This window comes from Hevea brasiliensis, unplaced genomic scaffold (assembly GCF_030052815.1).
Source record: "Hevea brasiliensis isolate MT/VB/25A 57/8 unplaced genomic scaffold, ASM3005281v1 Scaf150, whole genome shotgun sequence".
In the NCBI taxonomy this organism is placed as follows: domain Eukaryota; kingdom Viridiplantae; phylum Streptophyta; class Magnoliopsida; order Malpighiales; family Euphorbiaceae; genus Hevea; species Hevea brasiliensis.
Window position 1 is genome coordinate 67,516 of NW_026614642.1, and position 23,621 is coordinate 91,136.

A 23,621-nucleotide genomic window follows, 5' to 3' on the forward strand; every position below is an offset into this window, starting at 1 on the left:
TGATTTATGACAAAACATTGACAAGAGTAAACTCCATGTGCTTGTCATAAGTGTCACTAGTTCGGCTTACTTATCATTTATAAGTGCCTATCATGTTTGTTATATGGCATGAGACTCACCATTCCATCTTATTTATATCTCATATAAATAACTTAGGAACAAACATGAATACAATCTTTCTGGATAAGTCATGTCCTTATTATGAAGTATCCTCGATTGTGAACCTATTTATGATACTTCGTGCTAGAAATATTGTCACTCATATTCTTAACAACTTAAGAATAATATTTCTAACAAAATATCAATGGACCTTTTCTATTACACATAAATATATTATGTAAACGGAAAAGTGGAAATGCCTTTTATTAATAAAATATGTACAAGATACATACTAAATGATATGCTCTAGGGCATACTACTAACAATCTCCCACTAGCACTAGAGCCATTCATTACAATACCTTAGACCCATCTTCTCAAGATGTCGGTCTAACTGAGCTTGTGACAAAAGCTTAGTGCATGGATCACCTGAATTTTTCACCGATGTTATTTTTCCGAATGGCTATATCGCTTTGCCCAACTATATGTCCGATAATGTGGTAGTGCCTTTCTATGTGTTTGGATTTTTGGTGAGACCTTAGTTCCTTAGCTCAGATGATCGCTCCATTGTTGTCACAAAGGTAGTGGAACCGCCGACTCAATGGAAGGAACTCTTGTAAGTTCTCATCACGAACTTCTTTATCCAAACGACTTCCTTTGCAAGATTCGATGCATCAATATACTCACCTCGTAGTGGAATATGCGATCGTGCTCGCTTGGAACTCTTTCAACCGATCGCACCTCCATTACAAATGAACACATATCCAGAGGTAGACTTTCTATCATCGATATCGATTGGAAATCGAATCGTGATAACCATCCAATTGCAAGTCTCCACCTCCATAAATCAAGAATAAATCCTTAGTTCTTCTCAAGTACTTAAGGATATTCTTGACAGCTATCCAGTGTTCCAAACCTGGATTGGATTGATACCTGCTAGTCAAACTAATAGCATATGCGATATCCGGCCTAGTACACAACATTGCATACATTAAACTTCCAATAGCCGAAGCATATGGGATCCTGGCCATCTTATCTCTTTCTTTAGGTGTCTTTGGAGACATCTCTTTAGAAAGATGGATACCATGTCTCACTGGTAACAATCCTCTCTTAGAATCAAGCATGTTAAACCTCTTTAACACCTTTTCCAAGTATAGACTTTAGGATAAACCAATTATTCTTTTCGCTCTATCTCTATAGATGCGAATCCCAAGAATATAGGTTGCCTCCCCTAAGTCTTTGTAACATCCTCCCGGTAGCAACTTCGTACATCCTACTGTTCCGGTGATCGATGTCGGTCCGGACAGCTAGAACGTCCGGAAAAATATTTAAACTAAAGTCAGGAACCATAATTAACTCAAATATTAATAAGAAACACTTAGTAAAAATTTTAGAAATAAAATACAACCAAGCAAAACGAGCCGGTGCCCAAGCGATGGGTAACCGGATGGAAGTTGCGGTTCTCGCAACGAGGAGCCCTAGACCCGGGGGAAAAATTATAAAATAATTTTTGGAACTCCAGAGAAGGGTCATTGAGGTTCCTATAGCATTAGAATGCCAAGAAAATACCTAGAAAAATTTTTCAATCGGTACAGACAATTTTGACCCGTTAAGCCAAACGGAGGGCATTTTGGTCATTTCGCCTTCAGAGGTGATTTTTGGCCGACTTGTCCAGTTAAGTAAATAATTATTATGACTCAAAATATGAATAAACATTACTAGAAATTAAATTAAAAATGAGTAGTGGAGGAAAGAAAAGAAAATGAAGAAAAAGGCTTAATAATGACATAAGGTGATGTCATTAAAAAGCCACCACCAATCACCATTAAGCTACCATTTGACTAAACCATTAAAAGACATAAAAGGAAGACTAAAGAGGACCAAAAACCAGCAGCCAAAAACGTAGAGAGAGGAAGGAGAGGGTTTCCACCATAGCCACCTCCATGAAAGCTCTTTCAAGCTTTAAATTCCATGCTTCCTCACCCTAAAACCCATAAGTCCCTTTATCAAAAATAAATCCCACACCTTAAACAAGCTCTTGGCAGCCAAGAAGAAGAAAGAAAGTGAAGCTTTCTTAAGCTTGGATTGGCATACAATAAGGTTAGTGCACATAAATACTCAAATCACCTTTATTCCATGTTAAAGCCTTTAAGTGAGCAAGAATTGGTAACTTAAGTGAATGGATTTTATACTTATGCATGCCTTCAATTTCGGTAGCCCTAAGGGATGAAGAATAAGGGAGTGTTTTGATGGTTTTAATGGACTTAACATGAATTGGAGATTATTTTTAAACTATATATTTACATAGATGTTGAACTAGTGTGTTAAATTGAGGTTTATGGATAAATTGATTTGAATCTTAGGGTTTGGAAAGGTGAAAGTGTGAATTGGCTTAGGAAATTGTTAGGGCACATTGTAATGGTCAATTAGTGACCATTTTAGATGTGTTGACCATAAATGGGACTGAAAAATACTATGGCAAGGTGAGGTTGCAGGCTGCCCTATGGACAGCAGCATAGGGACTGAAAATTCAGTCCCTTTGCACTGTCATAACTTGGGCTGTGCTAGTCCAATTGGTGTTTGGCCAATTGGACATGAAACTAGGCTTATAATGGCACATTTTTGCTGAAGAAACCATGCCCAAAAGACCAAAGCAAGAGGACCAAAACTTGGCCCCAATCCGGAACCCTGAAACTGATTCTGCAGAATGGACCAAATGAACAGTAACTGTTCATTTGGCCATAACTCACTGTAGATTTGGTCAATTGACCTGAAATTTTTACAGCAACAAGTTAAGACATAGACAAACAACTTTCATGAAGGAACCTACCCCAAATTATGGCCAGAACCCATTCAACCAAGTGACTCAAGTTACTGTTCATGCACTGTAGATATGGTAAATTTCTGCAGAATGCATATCCGGACAGCTTGGGTTTTTGAGCCATATCTGGAGCTACAAAACTCCAAATGGAGTGATTCAAAAAAATAAATTCAACTAGACAAAATAAGGAACAACTTTCATGTTTTACATTTCTTCAAATTCCAACAGTAACAGTGTCCAATGAAACAGTGAAGTTGACCCACCAAAACTGAAAATTCTGCTAGTATTGAGTTACACTTTAGAATGGTATTAACACTTAATGCCAACAAGTTTTAAACACCAAATGTGGTATGTTTGGAGTGCCAAAGTCAATGTACATATTTTCTATCCAAAAGCCAATATTTTTGTTGACCAATGAGGTGAATAGTGACACCAAAATCAAAAATTGGCAATTTTGCGAAAATGACCTAAGCTTTGAGAAAGTGACCAAAACTAACAAGTTTTAAATGCAAAATGGGGTACATTGGGAGTGTTAAAACCAATGTACCTATTGTTTATGCAAAAGTCAACATTTTAGTTGACTAAGGAAATGAATAGTGACATGAAAACTTGAAATTCAAAAATTGTGAAACTTAAAAATGCAAAATGCCCTTGTAGGCCTAATGTGATTGGTTTGGATAGTTTGGCATGCCAATAGGGTATTGTTTTAGCAGTACTGCGAAAGGGAAGGCTTTATGCCTGTATTCATGGCTTTATGCCCGTATCCATGGCTTTTGTGCCCGTATTCATGGCTTTTATGCCAATTATGTGATATCATGGCTTTTTAGCCATACTGACTGCATACGTGGTTGGCGTCAAGGCCCCATGGTATGACGCCCGAGGCAATCGCGGTCGATGCTAACGACCGTTATCCACCCGATGCCCAAAGATAGGTTACTTGGCCATAGAAAAGTATAACTGTAAATGAACTGATTGTTAAAGAAAATACGAAAATTAAATATCAGGAATGATTACGATAGAATACAAAGAAACTCAAGATCATGAAGAAAATAATTAACAAAATGCATGAAAAAGTTAATATCATAAAACGTAATTAGCCCTCGACTAAACACTAAGTTGGTAATTATTCAGTTCTTATGAACACAATGGCTAAGAAATTATGATTTTTATATTGCATATTATTTCTTTCTATTTTATTATTTGCACCACTAAGCTTTATGCTTAGCGCCGCTTGCAATGCGTAGGTAATCAAGATTGGACAGAGGCGAGACCACAGATTCGGTAAGGCGGTTCACGCTCGCATAGTGTCATGTCACCTCACTTCGCTGATGCATTGGTAGGACGCTAGATGACATTTTAGTATTTTGTAATTGATTTTATTTTCTCATATGTATTTGAACTTATGTAATATATTTTGATATTCATGTAAATAATGAAAAGTGTGGTTGTAAATGGAAAAGTGAATGTTTATCTGTAATTTATATATGATTATCACATGTGATGCAAATGGATCAAATGAGATGAATGATTGAGAAAATGAATGGTTGAAAAATGTTGAGATTTTGACAAATGGAGTTGAGATGATTGAATATGAATATAGGAAGTGTTTTTCACAGGTTCCGAAGAACGGTTTTCTCCATTTTTAGCGGTATCACTGGATTTTCTTTAAAATTTTCGGAACCTCAAATAAATTATAATTTCGACAAAAGGCTTAAATAAATTATATTTCACAAGTTATATTAAAAAGGAAGAATAAAAATGAATTAAGATAAAATAGAGTGCTCGGCACACTGAGTGGCATAACTTGTTCGGCTACACTGTAGTCGGGTAAGGGGTGTCACAGTCTTTCATGGAGAATGTATTTGACAACCATACCTTTATAGTCGTCAAAATACCTGTGTCATTACCCATCAATAGTATGTCATCCACATATAAGACAAGGAAAGTGATAGCACTGTCACTAACCTTCTTATATACACATGGCTCATCCTCATTTTTGATAAAACCAAAGGATTTAATGGCTTCATCAAAACGGATGTTCCAACTCCTCGAAGCTTGTTTCAATCCATAAATGGATCGCTTTTGCTTGCATACCTTGAAACCATCTTGGGATTCAAATCCCCTAGGTTGTTCCATGAAAATGTTTTCTTCAATGTATCCATTGAAAAAAAACTGTTTTGACATTCATCTGCCAAATCTCATAATCATAGTATGCAGCTATTGCTAGTAAAATCCTAATTGATTTAAGCATGGCAACAGGCGAGAAAATCTCCTCATAGTCGATTCCTTTCCTTTGGCGAAACCCTTTCGCTAGTAGCCTTGCCTTATAGGTCTCTACATTTCCATCAGAACCAATTTTCTTCTTGAAAACCCATTTGTTCCCTATAGGTATAATACCTTCAGGTGGGTCAACAAGATCCCAAACTTGATTCTTATACATGGAATCAATCTCGGATTTCATAGCATCAATCCATTTTGAAGAGTCTATATCTGATATAGCTTCTTCATTGGTAAGTGGATCATTTCCATGATCTACTTCTTCATGAGTAGACAACTCTTGTTCTTCTTCATGAAGAAAACCATATCTCACTGGTGGGTGAGATACCCTGGTTGTTCTACGAGGAACAGCTGTAGATGTTTCATCAATGGGTATTGGTTGACTAGATGGATCTATATCCATCTGATCTATTGGTTGGTCAGAATTCTCCAATTCTAACTCTATTTGCCTTCCTTTGCCTCCTTCTTGAACAAACTGTTGTTCAAGAAATGTGGCATCTCTACTTATCACAACCTTTTGTGAAGTAGGCAAATAAAAATAATATCCAAAACTATCTTTTGGATATCCAACAAATCGACCTTTTTCTAATATGGTCTCCAATTTATTAGTGTTCAGCTTTTGATATAAGCTGGACAACCCCAAATCTTAACATGCTTAAGACTTGGTTTTCTTCCATGCCATATCTCATAAGGTGTGGAAGAAACTGATTTTGATGGAATCCTATTCAGAATATACAAAGCTGATTCTAATGCAAATCCCCAAAGGAGATTGGCATATCAAGATAGCTCATCATACTACGTACCATATCCAATAGGGTACGATTTCTCCTTTTAGATACACCATTCAGTTGTGGTGTTCCTGGAGGAGTCAGCTGAGAAACAATGCCATGCTCTCTCAAGTATTCATCAAATTCAGTACTCAAATATTCACCTCCACGATCTGATCGAAGAGCTTTAATACTCTTTCCTGTTTGATTTTCTACTTCGGATTTAAATTCTTTGAACTTTTCAAAAGATTCATGTTTGTATTTCATCAAATACAAATACCCAAATCTTGATTTATCATCAGTAAAGGTAATAAAATAATGAAAGCCCCCTCTAGCCATTTCTTTAAATGGACCACATACATCACTATGTATTAGCTCCAAAATATTTTCACTCTTAGCCCTGTCCAACAAAGGGTGATCTAGTCATTTTGCCACAAGGCAAGATTCACAAGTTGGAGTAGGCTCGAGTCCAATAAGGATAGAATCCCCATTTTCTCCAATTTTGTAATCCTATCTTCTGCAACATGACATAACCTTAAGTGCCAAATATATTTTGAACTTGAGTTGGTTTCTAACGGCATTGCTTTCATTTAGATTGCTATACTGCGCCGGTGGAAACACTTTCTTCGGCAATGGAAACACTTTCCTATTGGCAATGGAAACACTTTCCTATTGGCGGTGGAAACACTTTCCTTTGCCTTCATCGACTTTAGTCTTCCTTTTCTGTTTAGCTATTTTCTTAGAAGGACCAGAATCGAGGTTTCTTTTTCTTATTGCCCTTCTTCTTGTTGGACTTTCCAGGAAGAAGATGCAACCAAAGCTACCTCTTTTCCTTTCTTGCTGGCATATTCTTTTGGGCAATAACCAGCATGTTGAGTAAACCAGCTAAGGTGCATTCCTGTTGAGTCATATGGAAATTTGTCACAAAATTCCCAAAAGACTCAGGAAGGGACTGAAGGATCAAATCCGTCTGTAGTTGGAAATCCATGTTGAAGTCAAGATATTCCAACTGCTCAATCGACCGAATCATCTTGTGGACATGATCCCCAATATTCTGTCCCTCAGACATCCTCATGCGGAACAGCTGCCTAGATATCTCATACCTAGAATTCCTACTGTGCTCACCATACAACTCTTGTAGGTGAAGGAGGATCTCACTTGCGCTCTGTAAGTTTTCATGCTGCTTCTGTAACTCATTACTCATGGAAGCAAACATGTAACACTTAGCTCTCATATCATGCTCCTTCCACTTGTCCAAAGTTTCATGTTCCTCTTAAGTGGCCTCTAGAGGTAAGGGACCAGGAACATTTGAATCTAGAACATATCCTATATGTTCAAGGTTCAAGACAAGTTTCAAATTTCTTAGCCAATCAGACAGATTAGGTCTTGTCAACCTATTGCGATCAAGTATGCTTGCAAGGATATTGGATGGTGGTGGTTGTTCTGTGCTCATTATTATCAGAAAATTAATAACAGAAATAACTAGATTAATTAGTAAATGTATCATGTAATTAACCAAATATGATTATGGTCTTTTAATCAAATTGGTCCTCCCACTAACTTAGCGAATCCTACACTTCCAAAGTAGAAAACAGAAATCCTAGTTGGATGGATTTCTAGTGGGTGATTGAATTCTTATAATTCTATTGATCATCCTTAGGTACAACCATTATTGGAATTACAATAAACTATAAGTGAGCAACTCCTTGCCCATCACATCTCATGTGAGGTTCAATCCTTTACCTAGCCCCTAATGCTCAAAATCTCAGGTACATCCATTATTGACTTATCTTGCATTAGTTAAGTTGATCCCATTGAGCCAGTAATTATGCAAATAATTTTAATGTCCTCAGGTACATCCAATATTGGCCACTAAACCATTTACATATTTACAACATCTCATGCTTAACAATTATTCTTAAGAAAATCTCTTAAATTAATTGCATCTCATGCAACTATTTAAAATTTCTTAAAATAATTGCCCCAATGGAGGGCCTATGTTATAATTACTTTAATTATAGCATTTCCAACTTAATCATTTGTTTGGAAGATTTTATGGTCATTCTAATTACTATTAAGGTCTCACTTTGCACATTATCCATTTAGCATGCATATATCATATAATTGCATACATTCCCATACATCTCATGCATTCATGGATAAGCAGTAAATATGGTATGATCATGGACATTCTAAGGGATTCAATTCTGAGCCACCAAGAATTGAATCAGGGCATTCCTAGGTGCATTTCATTCATTCATTCATTTTACAAGAGTTGCTGAAGGAGTACATAATCAACACTTGATCTTGAATTCCTCCCACGTCCCACCAATGCTCTTGACCTCCGAACTTCTTGCAATCCAATATTACATGGTAATCCTTGGCATACCAAGGCGAATTTACAAGAACTTAAATAAATGAAATTACAACCCAAAAATTATTACAAACTTAATAATACATGCCCAAAATAAATTAAAATAAATTAATTAATTTACAATACCAAAGAAACATAAAAGAAATAAATCCAATCACATTGGTCCTTTATAGTCAATGATCATCCATCATGCATATCACTATTTAACAATTAAATAAAACATACATACTTAAATTAAATTGAATATCTCATATTCAACTTAAAAATCCGGATTTGAATATGATTCAAATAAATTTAAAAATTCAGATTTGAATCTCATTCAAACAAATTTAAAAATTCAGATTTGAATCACATTCAAACAACTTTAAAAATTCAGATTTGAATCACATTCAAACATTTTTTAAAAAATTAGATTTGAATCACATTCAAATATTTTTTAAAAAATCAGATCTGAATTTTATTCAATCAATTTTAAAAAATCAGATTTAAATATGATTCAAACAATTTTAAAAATTCAGATTTGAATCACATTCAAACAACTTTTAAAATTCAGATTTGAATCACATTCAAACAATTTTTAAAATTATGATTTGAATCATAATTTAATTGTGTGATAAAAATTCTAATTGAACAATTTAATTAGAAATAAAATGGATCTTAAATCATACAACAATTGCACATTCACCATCCATTTACCTTTGCACACCATTGTGATGCATCAACCATGCACACCATGGTGTTCATCATTTGTGCCACCACTTTGACTTTGCAACCAGTAATAAACTTTTGATCTCTTGATCAAACACACAATTAAATCATATAATCAACAATCTAAATGGAAAATATAGTGGCTCTGATACCAAGTGAAGGAACAGAAGCGTGAAAAACACAAGTTTATACCATTGAATTCAAAAATTTTCACCTAGGGTCACATGCATCATGCAAGATTTATTTTTATCTATTTGATTTCAATGATAAACAACATATTAAAACTCTTTTAATATGTTTTTGGATCTGTATTTGCCATTTAAGATTTTAAAATTAATCAGATTAATTTTAGAACCCTAGATTAAATCAAGAACGATTACACTAACCTCTTGATGCACTGCAGCGTGTCTGCGCCTTTGAGATTCGTCTTCAGGACACCAGATGTTGTCCCTCTAGCTTGTCCACATCAAGAACACCTATGGCAGCCCTTGAACAGCTTCTAAAGCCTTTTCTATTAATTAGAAAATTCAAGTTCTGCCTTTTAAGATATTAAAGATGTAAACAGGACACTAGAAACAATTTTTAGTGTTCTTAATTCAAGAGATTGATGGCTAATCTCTTTGAATTGATAAGAGATGAAGAAGAAGAGATAAAAACCCTCAAAGTGGCGTGACAAAGGAGTGTGGCTGCTGGTTGTGTTTTATTTTCTCATAACAACACTTAAATAGCTAGGTTAACACATTAAACCCTTGCTACATGTCACCCTTTGATTAGCTCTAGGTTTAAGTGACCCAATCATATTGTGCCAAGTGTCAAACCTATATTTAATCTTGATTTTAATCATCTTACATGATTAAAAAACATTTGGCAAGCTTATGTGTAATCCCATGTGTCACCATCTCATGATGCCACGTGTCACACTGTGAAATGACCAAAATGCCCCTGTGTCTTAATTTTGAGTTCTTAACCCAAAATAATTATTTTCTTCCTCTAATTAATTTATATCAAATATAAATTAATTAATTAATCTCTATTAATTAATTTCTCATTAATTAAATTCATATTTAAACACTTTAAATATAAATTTAACTTATATTATACATCCAATAATCTAGATTTGGTTTCAAGTCATGCTAGGGACTTTGCAATTTAATTGCAAACCAAATCAATTTAATTAATCAATTAAACTCTTTAATTAATTAATTAAATCATATTTAAATAGGTGATAACTTGTGTATGTGTGTGACTTACTAGGCTCATCACTAATTGGCAATGAGACATGATATCAACTCTTAATATCATCAGAACTCTTTCTTACCATAAATGATTTCTCTAAATCATTTTATAAACCTCATAGACCATGGTTAACACCTAGCATAGCATGCCATAGCCACCCAATTAGTAATAAGGTTTACCTTAAATGAACCTATAATCATATGTTACCATGCACTAGAATCTCTCTGTTACAAAATCCCAACTCAAGCTAGAGTCATGGTTTATGTCAAACTCCATTTGCTATGAATATTATGTTCTCTTTTAACTCTAGTTCTTGATTAAAAGATTTTCTCATCAGAAAATTTTTTCTGAATAAATCTATCTGTCCTGGCCAGGAACTTGAAATATCAAGAACAATTAAATGAACATAGGATTTTATCTCTATTTACTTAGAGGAACAGATTCCATCTTGATCAACACCTACCTCTATATATAACTAGTAGGAGCCAACACATGCCCATATACCCATACACAAGACAAGTATGAAAGCGAGATCAAACTCAAACTACCTATATACAAGATAACTGTGCTATCTCAGTCTAAAGATTATATGCATCGATATGATTTATGACAAAACATTGACAAGAGTAAACTCCATGTGCTTGTCATAAGTGTCACCGTTCGCCTACTTATCATTTATAAGTGCCTATCATGTTTGTTATATGGCATGAGACTCACCATTCCATCTTATTTATATCTCATATAAATAACTTGGGAACAAACATGAATACAATCTTTCTAGATAAGTCATGTCCTTATTATGAAGTATCCTCGATTGTGAACCTATTTATGATACTTCGTGCTAGAAATATTGTCACTCATATTCTTAACAACTTAAGAATAATATTTCTAACAAAATATCAATGGACCTTTTCTATTACACATAAATATATTATGTAAACGGAAAAGTGGAAATGCCTTTATTAATAAAATATGTACAAGATGCATACTAAATGATATGCTCTAGGGCATACTACTAACAATTCTAACTGTCACAAAACACCATTGGCTTGTTTTGTAACAACCTAAGATCACTCACCAAACGTTGCAACCATAATGCTCATCTTACTCTTTTGAATGTCAAACTAATATTTGTTGTGCATTTTAAATACCTCAAAATCAATTTCACAATGCCAATGCTCTTTCTCACGACATGTCATGTATCTACTCATAACACTAATTGAATGTGAAATGTCAGGTCAGGTATAATCAATAGTATACATGATGCAAAACACATCACTTGAATAAGGGACACTAAATATGTTCTCATTCTCCTCATCTATTTTCTATGACATGTTTATAGATAACTTAAAATGGACAGTTAATAAAACAGTCATAGGCTTAGCATTATTCATGTTGAAACACAGAAGTACTTTCTTAACATAGGCATGTGGAGATAAGAAAAGTTTTCTAACACTTATGTCCCTAGTGATCTCCATTCCCAATATCTTCTTTACAGTACCCAAATTCTTTATCTCAAACTCATCACTCAATTACTTTTTTAGTATATTAATTTGTGACATGCTTTAGCAACAATAAGCATGTCATCCACATATAACAACAAATAAATAAAGGAATTATCTGAAACCTTTCTATGATATACATAATTATCATATGAGTTATAGATAAAGCTATTAAAACCATAAATGTATCAATCTTTTATACCACTACCTAGGTGACTGTTTTAGACCATATAAATATTTCTTAAGTAAATAAACATGGTTTTCTATACCGAATGGCAAATCCTCAAGCTAACTCATAAATTTGCTCCTCCATCTCACTACGTAAAAATGATGTCTTCATTTCTAAATTCTCAAGCTCTAAATCATGAAAAGTAACCATAGTAAGTAAGACCCTGATATAATTATGCTTCATAACTGGAGAGAATACTTCATTAAAGTCAATCCCCTCTCTTTGAGTAAAGCCTTTAGCTACCAACAGTGCCTTATAGTGAGGTGCCTCTATCCCTATAGTGCGTTCCTTTTTCTTTAACACCTATTTATAGCTTACTAGTTTCTTTCTCTTAGGCAATATCACAAACTCCCAAGTCTAATTCTTTTAAAGAGATTCAATTTCATCACTCATAACACTGACCCACTAATGTGCATCTAAATAAGAAATAGATAGTCTATAATTATTGGGTTCATGCACATTAATTATCTCAGCAACTGATAAGGCATATGCAACCAAGCCTGCATATGCATAACTCTGTGGGTTTGATCTAGCTTCTCTATCTACTAATTACAATGCTATAGTTATTGTTGCTCAGGTGCATCCTCTTCTCGATCAGGATCTTACATCTCATCCTCTAGATCATTAGACTGAATTACTGAAGTATCAACCTTAAGCTCCACTTATTGTCTGACACCATGATCTGATTCTGCTATTGAATTCTCCCTTTAACTATCTAATGTAGAAGACTTATTAAATGTAACATCCCTGCTAATAATTAATCCTAGCGATTTTGGATCATTGCACCATAACTTATAGACTTCTCTCAGATGCATACCAAAAAAATATGCATCGACTCAAGCTTATCATCCCTCACAAGAGCATAAGTAAGACAACCAAATAATCTCAACTAAAATGACAATCAGTTGACACCAAAAAATTACCACAAGAGGTGCATCTTCAGTCAAGTGAGTCATAATCCTCAATTTTATTTTCATTACCAAATAATAATCAAATGCTGGGACTTGGAGTATAAGCTTGCTAAGAGCAATGATTATTTAAGCTGGAACTACATAGGGCTTGGCAATCCTCACACAATTCATGCACTTAAAGAGCTTTTAATTTCTAAGAAGTCAGATATTATTTTTTCTTTATGAGACTATTGTTTATGCTAATAAACTTGAAGAAATTTGAGTTCGTGTTGGTTATAAAGGTTGCTTTAATATTGACCATCTTAGTCATAATGGTGGTCTAGTTGTCTTACGGAGGTATGATTCTCTCGTAAATGTTATTGGTTTTCCCCAAAATTGTATTGATATGGTTATCTCTAGACTGAATAATGTCAATTGGAAATTCACTAGATTTTATGGTTTTCCTAAGCGTAGTAGGAGGCAGGATTCTTGGAATCTTTTGACTTACTTGGTAGGTTATTTTTCTCTCCCTTGGGCATATATAGCATATTTCAATGACCTGCTTAATATGGACGATAAGAAAGGTGGAAGTCCCCACCCTAAAACTTTACTATTGGTTTAGAAATAATATGGAAGATTGTCAACTCGTAGATCCTCTAAATAGTTATTCGTTTACTTAGGAGTGAGGAAGAGGTATAGATAGATGGTTCAGGAATGACTTGATAGAGTTACCTAATCCTGGTTAGATCTTTTTGCAACTTGTAAACATTTTAATTTGCATACTATTGTTTTACTTCACACTCTTATCTTACTAGAAACAGATTATACTCGTTGGATGGGTGACATGAGGCACTTTTGGTTTGAAAACTTTCGGCGTTCTCATTCAAATATCCATGATATTGTTAATATCTTGTGGGATGAGTCGACTTGGAATGTCATCATTAATAGAATTATTTTGTGCAGTCAAAGGCTTTAGGAGTGGGGTAAAACAATTAGGGGCAGTTTTAGGAGAGATGCTAATCATATTCATTGCGGGTTGGATGCCATTCAAGGCAATAAGTATGACATTTCTATTGCTATTGAGGATCAGCTAAAAGAGGATCTTAGTATAATCGTGGCAGATGAAGAAGTCTTTTGGAAATAGAGATCTAAAACATTTTTGTGTAAAGAAAGAGACAATAATACACATTTTTTTCCTTGCCTAAGCTTTTTCTCGAAATAAGTATAATTATATTAATGCCTTGCAAGATTCAAATGGCAATTGGTTCAAAAACAAGGAAGGAATGGGTAATCTTATTTTTCCGTAATTTAATGACTTATTCTCTGAGTCAGTTGGAGATTACTCTAGAGTGGTTAATTTAATGGAGTGAAAAATCTCTACTTTTGATAATGCTATATTATTTGCTCCTTTTACAACATAAGATTTTAGAAAAGGTATCTTTCAAATGCATCCTAACAAATTGTCAAGGCTAGATGGTATAAACCCAACTTTTTATCAGAAAATTCGGCGCATTATTGGTGATTATGTTATTAATAGTTGTCAAGAATAGCTTAGGAGTGGTGTGTTTCAATACTCCTTGAATAATACTATTATCGTTCTTATCCAGGAAAAAGAGAGTCCATCAACTCTTAAGGACCTTCGATTTGTCGCTCTCCATAATGTTTTGTATAAAATTATTGCTATAGTCCTGACAAATAAGCTAAAGACTCTCTTGCCTAATTTTATTTCTTTGGCTCAACTAGAATTTGTTTTGGGAAAACTCATTATAGATAGTGTTATGGTTGCCTTTGAGGTCATTTATCATATGAAGAGGAAAACAAAAGGGAAAAAAGGGAAGTAGCTCTTAAGATTGATATTAGTAAGGCGTATAAAAGTGTTGATTGGGAGTATCTGTGCTTGACTATGCTTCAGATGGGTTTTATTATCAAATATGGGTAAAACTGATAATGTTATATGTCACTCTTAAGAGAGGCCTTTGACAAAGGGATCCTCTCTCCCCTTATCTTTTTATTTTATATGCTAAAGGTTTATCGTCTCTATTCAAATAGGGCAACTAGGGGAGATATTCATGGTTATAGAACCCTTACTGTGTCACATTTGCTATTTACAGAGGATAGTTTTTCTTCTTCAAATCTAATGCTAAGGAGTGCTCTAATATCAAAACAAATCTTTACTACATATGAGACTGCTTTGGTGCAAGCTATAAACTTTTTAAAAAATATGGAATCTTTTTCAGCGTTAATACTTCTAATGTTGTTAAGGAAGAGGCTTCCAATATTTCGAGTGTTTTTACCCCTCTAGATCATTGGAGATACTTGGGTCTCCTATCTCTTATTAGTAAAGAAAAAGCAATAGGCATTTGCCTATCTAAAGGAAAGGTTACGAAAAAGGCTTTGTAGCTGGAAGGGTTAATTTATTTCTCATGTTGGAAAAGAAATTTCGTTGAAATCTATGGGCCAAGCAATCGCCACCTACTGTATGAGTGTCTTTTCTATCCTAATTTCTTTATGTGAGGATTTACAAAGAATGATGAATTCTTTTTGGTGGGGTGGGAATGGTCACAAAACTATTCACTGACTATCATGGGATATGATATGTTTGAAGAAAGAGTTTGGTTATATAGGGTTCCGAAACCTCCTCTATTTTAATTTAGCTTTGCTTGGCTAGCAAGGTTAAAGGATTATTTCTAGCCCAAATGCTTTTCTTAGCAGGATTCTCAAAACTAAATATTCCCCTCATAGGGACTTTCTTGAAGCAGAAGAAGGTTATAACCTTGGCTTTGTTTGGAAAAGTTTATTATAAGCCAAGGATGTGCTATCAAAAGAAATCAAGTGGAGAGTTGGTGATGACAATAAAATTAATGTGTGGGAGGATCCTTGGATTAACAGAATCAATAATTTTTGTGTTGATACTCCTCAATAAATGGACTAGAAGATCCCAAGGTGTTAGGTTTGAATAATAAGGATGGGTTTAGCTGGAATATTAATTTGTTGTCTGAATTATTTCTTCCCAATGATGTTGAAGATATCTCTCATATTCCCTTTAGCATGACTAGGCAAAAGGAGATGGAAATCTAGCATGTCACTAAATTAGGCAGGTATAATGTGAAATCTAGGCATCATTTGATTTTTAATTCCAGTGAGAATTTGTCTCACTTATCTGCCCCTGGAGATTAGAGAAGAGTGTGGAAACTACAAGTTCCTCCTAAAATAAAAAAATTTCATCTGAAGAGCAATGATGGATATTCTTCAAACAAAATTAAATTTGTGAAATAAAGGTATCAATGTTGACTCAAGTTGTGTTGTTTGCAAAGATGAGGAGGATGACCTGTATGTGTTCCCCTATTGCCCAAAAGAACAAGATTGCTGGAGATTTCTCGGCATTTCCACAGGGTCCCATTCTTACTCTTATTTTGGTGATTTGTTTAAGTATCTTTTTAGGATCTTGGATTCATGTATCATGGGGAAAATATGCACTACATTATGAAACTTTTGGTACCATCAAAATCACTTTGTTTGGCAAGACAGGAGAGGTCTTAGGAAATTATAAGCTCAACTATTAAACTTTTGGATGAATGAGAGTAGACAAATGCTAAGCAAGTTGACGCCTAGAATGCCAACAACCAAGTGCAACACATCTACTGGCTAAACCCACATTGGGCCCCAAATGTAACCTGAATGCAGGTATCTTTCATGAGTCTTGCAAGACTAGTTATGACGATGTTCTAAGGGATTCGACTGGGTCCTTTGTTTTAAGAATTTCAAGGTTTCAAATTATTGTTTTCCAACAAAAAATTAATGAGGTAATTAGATTAGGCAGACACTTATTTGGCTTCACAATTGTAATATGAGAGATATATAGAAGGAGGTTATTGTTGTTGTCCACTCTTTAGAAATTGATTTGTCAGAATTTGGATAGTTTGTTAATGATTGTAGGAATTAACCTTTTATTACATGGGTTTAATTGAATTTTGGATTCGGCGACAAGCTAATTTAGCAGCTCATACTCTAATTAGGGCAACTATATTATATGCTAGTCCCACCATTTGGTCTAATTCCCTAAATTCTTTATGCAGTATTCTTTCTTCTAATATTGCTCTAGCTTCTTTTACTTAGGATTTTGGATCATGGATTTGAATGTATTATGGAGACCTGTTATCTTTGGTTTAGTTTGGACCTAATTTGTTAATTTTTTTTTAAATATTCATAAAATGATTATTTTCCAATAAAAAATGTAGATAATTAAGGAAAACTTATATTACGAGTTAAAGTAGGGTCTTATAATTTTAAATTTCTCTATAGGATTAGTGAATTTATAAGACAAAATATAAAAATGTAGTTATACCATACTATTTTCGAATAAACCATTTTAAATTTCGAATAATAAAAATTCAGAGACCTAAGGAAGATTTTTTTCTGCTAACTTTTCTATGGTTCACCTTGCAATTTGTTATCATGTTAACATATTTTTTTTTATAAAATATTTTATCTAATTTTTTTCATATATATTTTTTGTACAGGAAGAAATATTGAAAGATGCAAATCAATATCTCAAAGATAAGGTATTAAAGAATGCTAACTATTATACAAAATTTCTGCTGAAATATATAAATCTTACCTCTTTTTCCTTGTTTTAATTATTTTTGGCAGATAGAGGATACCGTTGAGATTAGTAACTTTGCACCAATGACCACTAATACTCCATATCCACTAACTATACAAAATGAAATATTTGAGTTTTAATTAGGAATAGTGTGTGATGGGCATGCAGCAGTTCTTTCTGAGATGTTTTGGCTCAGCATTTGAGCTTCATGAATTGTTATAATTAATATCAAATTATATATATGTCTAGGTTGCCCATTACATGGAAAATTGGCAATAATGTTCTCCTCAAACAAAATACTGTTACAGACAGTTTCAATATAATTAATGATGAGGTTTGATATTAATCAACTTATTTGTTTTTTTTTTTTTTCGTTATTTTAATTGTTTCACAAATAGCATGTGTAGTTAGAATTTAAAAACAACTGGAAATTCTTTTCCACACATCCTATATCTTGAGTTCACAGTGAATTAGATTCAGGCAAAGGAAATTCCACAACATATGCCAATATAGGCTTCCACTTGCAAACACTGACGTAAAGTCCACACTAAACTCACTGTCTGTATACAAACATGTGGCTAATTTTTGCACTAGAATGCTGATATCTTGAACTAGTACTTGAACAAAATTATTATTATTATAATATGCAAAAGGTCTGTTACATCCATCCCTTATCAATTTATTAAACCACTCAGTGCATGAGAAAATATATGTACATGTGTGTATGCAAAAACAAGATACGTTAAAGAGGAATTTATTTGTCCCTGAGGTATATCCTTCCATCATCTATCAGAAAGAAGAATTTTTTTGATACAAGAGCAAGGATTGGACAATATAAACAGCAATGCTCCTGCCAGAAACTTAATCTTCAAGAAATGGATAATCAGTATAACCAATCACAGGATCAGGTGTATAGAATGTTTCTCTGTTGTACTTGTTGAGAGGAGCATTAAGCTCAAATCTCCTTGGCAAATCAGGATTGGCTAGGAAAAGACGACCATAAGCAACAAGATCAGCACGGTTTTCTGCTATAGCTTGATTTCCATCTTCCCTGCCATAGCCACCAGCAACAAGAAAAGTCCCCTTGAAAGCCTTTCTCATGGGCAGAAGACTGTCTGGACATTCAGACTTCTCTCCGAGTGTTTTCATTCTTGGCTCAACCATGTGACAATAAAGAATTCCATATTTATTCAGGGATTTGGCCATGTAAAGTCCCAAAGCATTAGGATTTGAGTCTCCAGATTCCATATAGTTTGCAAATGGAGATAATCTGATTCCAACTTTGTCTGCTCCTATCTCGTTAGCTACAGCTTCAACTATTTCCAAAGCGAAACGGCAGCGGTTCTCCAGAGATCCACCGTATTGATCTGCACGATCATTCACCTGATCTTTCATAAACTGATCAATTAGGTAACCATGAGCCCCATGAATCTCAACTCCATCAAAACCTGTAAAGCAAACAAGAAAATGAAAAGCAAAAAAGGATTAATTCAATAACTCTGAAAACAAAAACACTTGTGTGCTCCAATGTTACTTAAAAAGCCTACCAGCTTCCATAGCATTCCTTGCTGCAATTCTAAAATCATTCACGACTTGTGGAATTTCATCTGTTCTTAGTCGCCTTGGAGGCGTGAACTGGACAACATCAGTGTCATCACATCGAATTTGTGGGGTCAAAGGCTTGTCAGTAGAAGAGATTGGAGCTTGCCCATTGGGCTGAAAACCTGTAAACACCAACAATTGATGGAAAATCAAGATGAAGACAAAGAGGAGCATTCATAAAACAGAGCACTTTTAAAACATAAAGATGTTATATGGCTACTATAGACGAGTAGCATGTACCCACTAATTGAGGGCATAATCACCAAAGAAGCCTTTTTGGTAATATCAAGTTCATCAAAGTGCGAAATCCAGCTTAATGTTTAAGCAGTGGCAACAGATACAAACGTCCAAAGCACACACCTGAATTTGAAGCTCTTCCAACATGTATAATTTGACAAAAGAATATACCGCCTTTGGCATGAACAGCATCTACAATAGGTTTCCACGCCTCAACTTGTTCTTTGGTCCAAATACCAGGAGTAAAGTTAAGCCTTTAGTAAATGGAAACAAACCAGAAAAGTTATTGCGAGACTTCAAATTTCCCCAATTACCCTTTTCAATTTGTGAACATAAAAAATACAATATCCAGCTAAACTCTTAAAAATTAGAACAGAAATTACCCTTGAGCAGTGTCAGAAATTCCCGTTGCTTCAGCTATAAGAAGACCCCCTTTGGTGGTTCTCTGAGAGTAATACAAGATGGCATGTGGCTGAGGAACATTGTTGTAAGATCTCTGCCTGGCTAGTGGAGGTAGAACAATTCTGAAAGATAAACATTAAACGATGAATCAATACCATAAAGCTTCACAATTTCTATGCCAACGGAGCTTGCAAATAGAACTCTGCCCTTGTAGCCGTAAAAACAATTGAGAGAGAGCATTTGATTGGCTTGTATAAATCATTAATCATGGAGTCAACTGCAAGATAATGGAATTCTAAACAATGTGGGCATTAGTATTACCTATGAGAAAGGTTGAACTTCCCCATCTTGTATGGTGTGAGAAGAGGAATAGTGGGGGATTGAGCAGATATGTTAGTGTTGTTTGAGTCATGTTCTTTTTGCTGAACTTTAGTTTCCAAAGTCATTTCAAAGAACTCGAAGGATTTTAGCTAGAAATGAAAAATAAATGAAAGCAGAATGGAATGGAGAAGCCCAGCAGGGGAAGTGGGTATTTAAGGAATCCAGGAGCAGACAAGCCGGTGGCGTATATGATGGGGAACCATTGGGAAAAAGCAAATGAAGGTTCCTCCAAGCATTCAACTTTGGTGTTTGAAGAATCGAAGAGCGGCTTATCAGTCCCAATCCCACAGGCAACCATATTGGTTCAATTCTTCTCTTCCTTTGTGTTTTGTCGAAATAGCCTTGACGTATATGATGAGGGATGGTTTTTCATTGTAGGGGAAAGTACAATTTGCATACTCATAACGTGGTGGTTTGCATTCTCACGTAAAGATGGCAGCCGCTAAAATTACTCATTTCGAATTCAAACTTCAACACTAATATATTCAGTATACAAATTTATCTGGAACTTAATTAAAATTTATTTTAAATTATTTGAATCTGTTTTGACCTGATTATTAGTAATCGAATAATAATATAATTTATTTGATTTTATATATTTTATTTTATAATTGATATAAAATATATTTTGTATTAATAATTTAGGTTTTAAAAATTTGATATTTTTATAAATATTTAAATTATATTTATTTTAAATATAATATATAAAAAATTATAAATGTATTATAAAAATATATATGTTTAAAATTAATTATTCATTTATTTGAATGAATTTAGAATGGATACCCAATAAACTCTTGAAATTGATTTGAATTCAATATGAGTATATTTTTTTTAAAATTTGTAGTAAACCTAATTATATATTATATGAACCCATTACAATATCATTCGGTCAAATTGAATACTAAAAAATAGTTGACCATTATCATCAATTGAAAAATGCACAACAATTTAGTAATCGATTCACATCGATTGCTAAATTTAGCAATTCATTTAAAAACCAATCGATTTGTGAGTTAGTTAATAATAGCAACTTATTCAAAATTGAATTGCTAATTGTGTATTCAAAATTTTTATAATGTAAATTTATAACCAATTTAGTAATCAATTGCATTTCAATTATTAATAGTGATCGCTTCATGAATTAATTGTTAAATTTTTATTTTACATTACTTTATTAAAAAATTTAAAATCACAAATCGATTATAAAATTAATTATAAATAGTAATTAATTTCAGTTCATTATAAAAATCAGTTGTAAATCACCTGTATTTTTAGTGGTTCGACATTGTTCAATAATTAAAGGCATATCATTCATTTAATGGGTATTAATTTATTTTTTAAAGATCATATTAATAAACCAATGTTTTTGCTTGATCACATGACAAGTAATTATATGTTAAATTTAATACTATTTATATTTTTAATAGATTAATTCTATTGCTTTATATTAATTTTATACAATAAAGTACATGTTTTATATAATCATTATGAGTCAAATTCTAATTTTCTTTTTCATTTATTGATTTTAAGGTTTTAAATTCAAATATTTATTAATTTAATAAAAATTTTTTAAATTGCTGAAAATTATACAGAATTTTTTTTAAGTAGGTTTAATGAATAATAATAATAATATTATATTATTTAAAATTAAATTCAAAAGGTAAATCGAAATAAAATAAAAGTCATTAAATAAAATTTAAATTTATCTAATCCGATATTGTTCAATAATTAAAGGCATATCATTCATTTGATGTGTATTAAATTTGAGTTTTTATTTTTTTAATCTCTCTAAAAAATAAATTAAATTTTAAAATTTTTGTAACATTATTGATTTTTCTAAATGTGATATCATATTTTCAGAAATAATTTTAATATTATTAAGCCATCCGGAGTCAAATTAAGAACATGTCTTAAAAGAATATGAGTTGACATTAAATGATTTGGAAAAATCAACACCAAGTACTGGCAGCCAACCATTGGATTCTGGATTTGCTGACGTATGTGCTCACCTATGACCTTTTTCCTTCTAATAAAAACCCTGTTTGTCTTGTGTAAACTGAATTCAACGTCCAAGTTCTAGGGCTGCACTCGGTTTATAAAAATCTGATTTGCGAGTCAAATTTTAATTTAATTTTTAAACTTCTTTCAATAAATAAAAAAGTTAAAACTTATCATTTTTGATAGTTATAGAGTCAGAATTTTTAATTAGTAGAAATAAAAATTTTATATTCTTATATTCATAAAATATTTGATAAAAATTTATATTTTTTATTTATAAAATATTAACTCATTAACTAACTTTGATAGAAAAATATATATATATTGACTCGTTGGCTAATAAACAAATATACCTTTTAATAAAAAATAATATATTAAAAGTTCAATTTATTAAATTTTACCTTGAAATAAAATATTCAATATTCAATTATATTATTTATTATTATCTCGTAAGAAATCATGAAAAAAGTTATATATTTGTTTTATATATTGTCTTTAATTATTATATAAAATACAAATATTAATAATTATCAATCAATTAAAATATATAAATAATATATTCATATTAAAATATATATATATATATATATATATATATATATATATATATATATATACACACACTTTCTAGGAGAGTAAAAGATTTTTAAAGTAAATACTTATTTGGGAGAAAAACTTTTTAAAGGAGGTTTTCAAAGGTTTAAAAACCTTAAAAACTCATATTTTTTCAACTTACCAAATTGATGGATTGGGAAGGTTTTGCTATCTTACCTTTCATTACCTTATCTTATCTTATTTGAGTTATGTGAGGTCAATTCTCTCACTAATGAAATCTTAGCTCCGTACCTGATTATTGGTTTATTAAGATTTAAAAAGTAGCTTATTATTTAGACTCATGAGTTAGCTGGTTTAATAAACTTGTGAGCCGACTAGTTAAATAAATTCATGAGGCATATCATTTTTAAGTTCAATTATATTAATTATTAAATTTTCTAATGTTTATAAATATATCAATTTTATTTATACTTTTCTATAAAATAATATATTAATAACAACTGTTCAAAATTAGGATATAATTACATTATGTACATAATATAAAATATAATTATTTGAAAATAAAATCTAGTTTTAAATGAAGATCAAGTTATCTTTTATATAAGAAATAAAGTTAAAATATTAAATGATTTTTTTTTAATTTTCAGTATATGTGATATGTGTATTTTATATAGCCATTTAAGTTAGATTTCACATTCATTTTTGTAACACCCTCACCGTAGATAGTCTGTACATTCTACTGTTCCAACGATCAATATCTGTTCGGACAGTCAGACTATGTGAGACTACACTTAAACTACAGTAAAGAGACCTAAATTAATGAAATAAATGTAAAGAAAATTTAATAAATATAGCAAATAATTTTGGGACCCAATTCTAAGGTTTATTTAGGTAAAAAAATGACATTAAAGATGTTAAAGAAAATTTAGAGAAAATAA

At 32.6% G+C, this 23,621-nt stretch overlaps 1 protein-coding gene and 1 pseudogene across 1 annotated transcript; one reads left to right on the forward strand and one right to left on the reverse strand.

Annotated features, from left to right (window-relative positions):
- LOC110667331 (agamous-like MADS-box protein AGL12) overlaps positions 1–17,851 on the forward strand; it is a 29,548-nt pseudogene extending 11,697 nt beyond the window's left edge.
- Positions 17,852–18,123: 272 nt separating this feature from the next.
- LOC110667326 (putative 12-oxophytodienoate reductase 11) lies at positions 18,124–20,249 on the reverse strand. The gene is made up of 5 exons (XM_058141568.1): positions 20,068–20,249; positions 19,728–19,868; positions 19,468–19,598; positions 19,053–19,229; positions 18,124–18,953 (listed from the first exon to the last, which is right to left on the reverse strand). The coding sequence occupies exons 1-5, from the start codon at positions 20,190–20,192 to the stop codon at positions 18,367–18,369; spliced, it is 1,161 nt and encodes a 386-aa protein (XP_057997551.1). The 5' UTR covers positions 20,193–20,249; the 3' UTR covers positions 18,124–18,366.
- Positions 20,250–23,621: the final 3,372 nt, after the last annotated feature.

Coding starts and splice junctions, on each gene's coding strand:
- LOC110667326 (XM_058141568.1), bottom strand. CDS start 20,192: ATGACTTTGGAAACTAAAGTTCAGCAAAAAGAACATGACTCAAACAAC. Junction 19,599..19,727: donor ATTTCTGACACTGCTCAAGG/GTAATTTCTGTT, acceptor CATTTACTAAAG/GCTTAACTTTACTCCTGGTA. Junction 19,230..19,467: donor TGGAAGAGCTTCAAATTCAG/GTGTGTGCTTTG, acceptor TGGTGTTTACAG/GTTTTCAGCCCAATGGGCAA.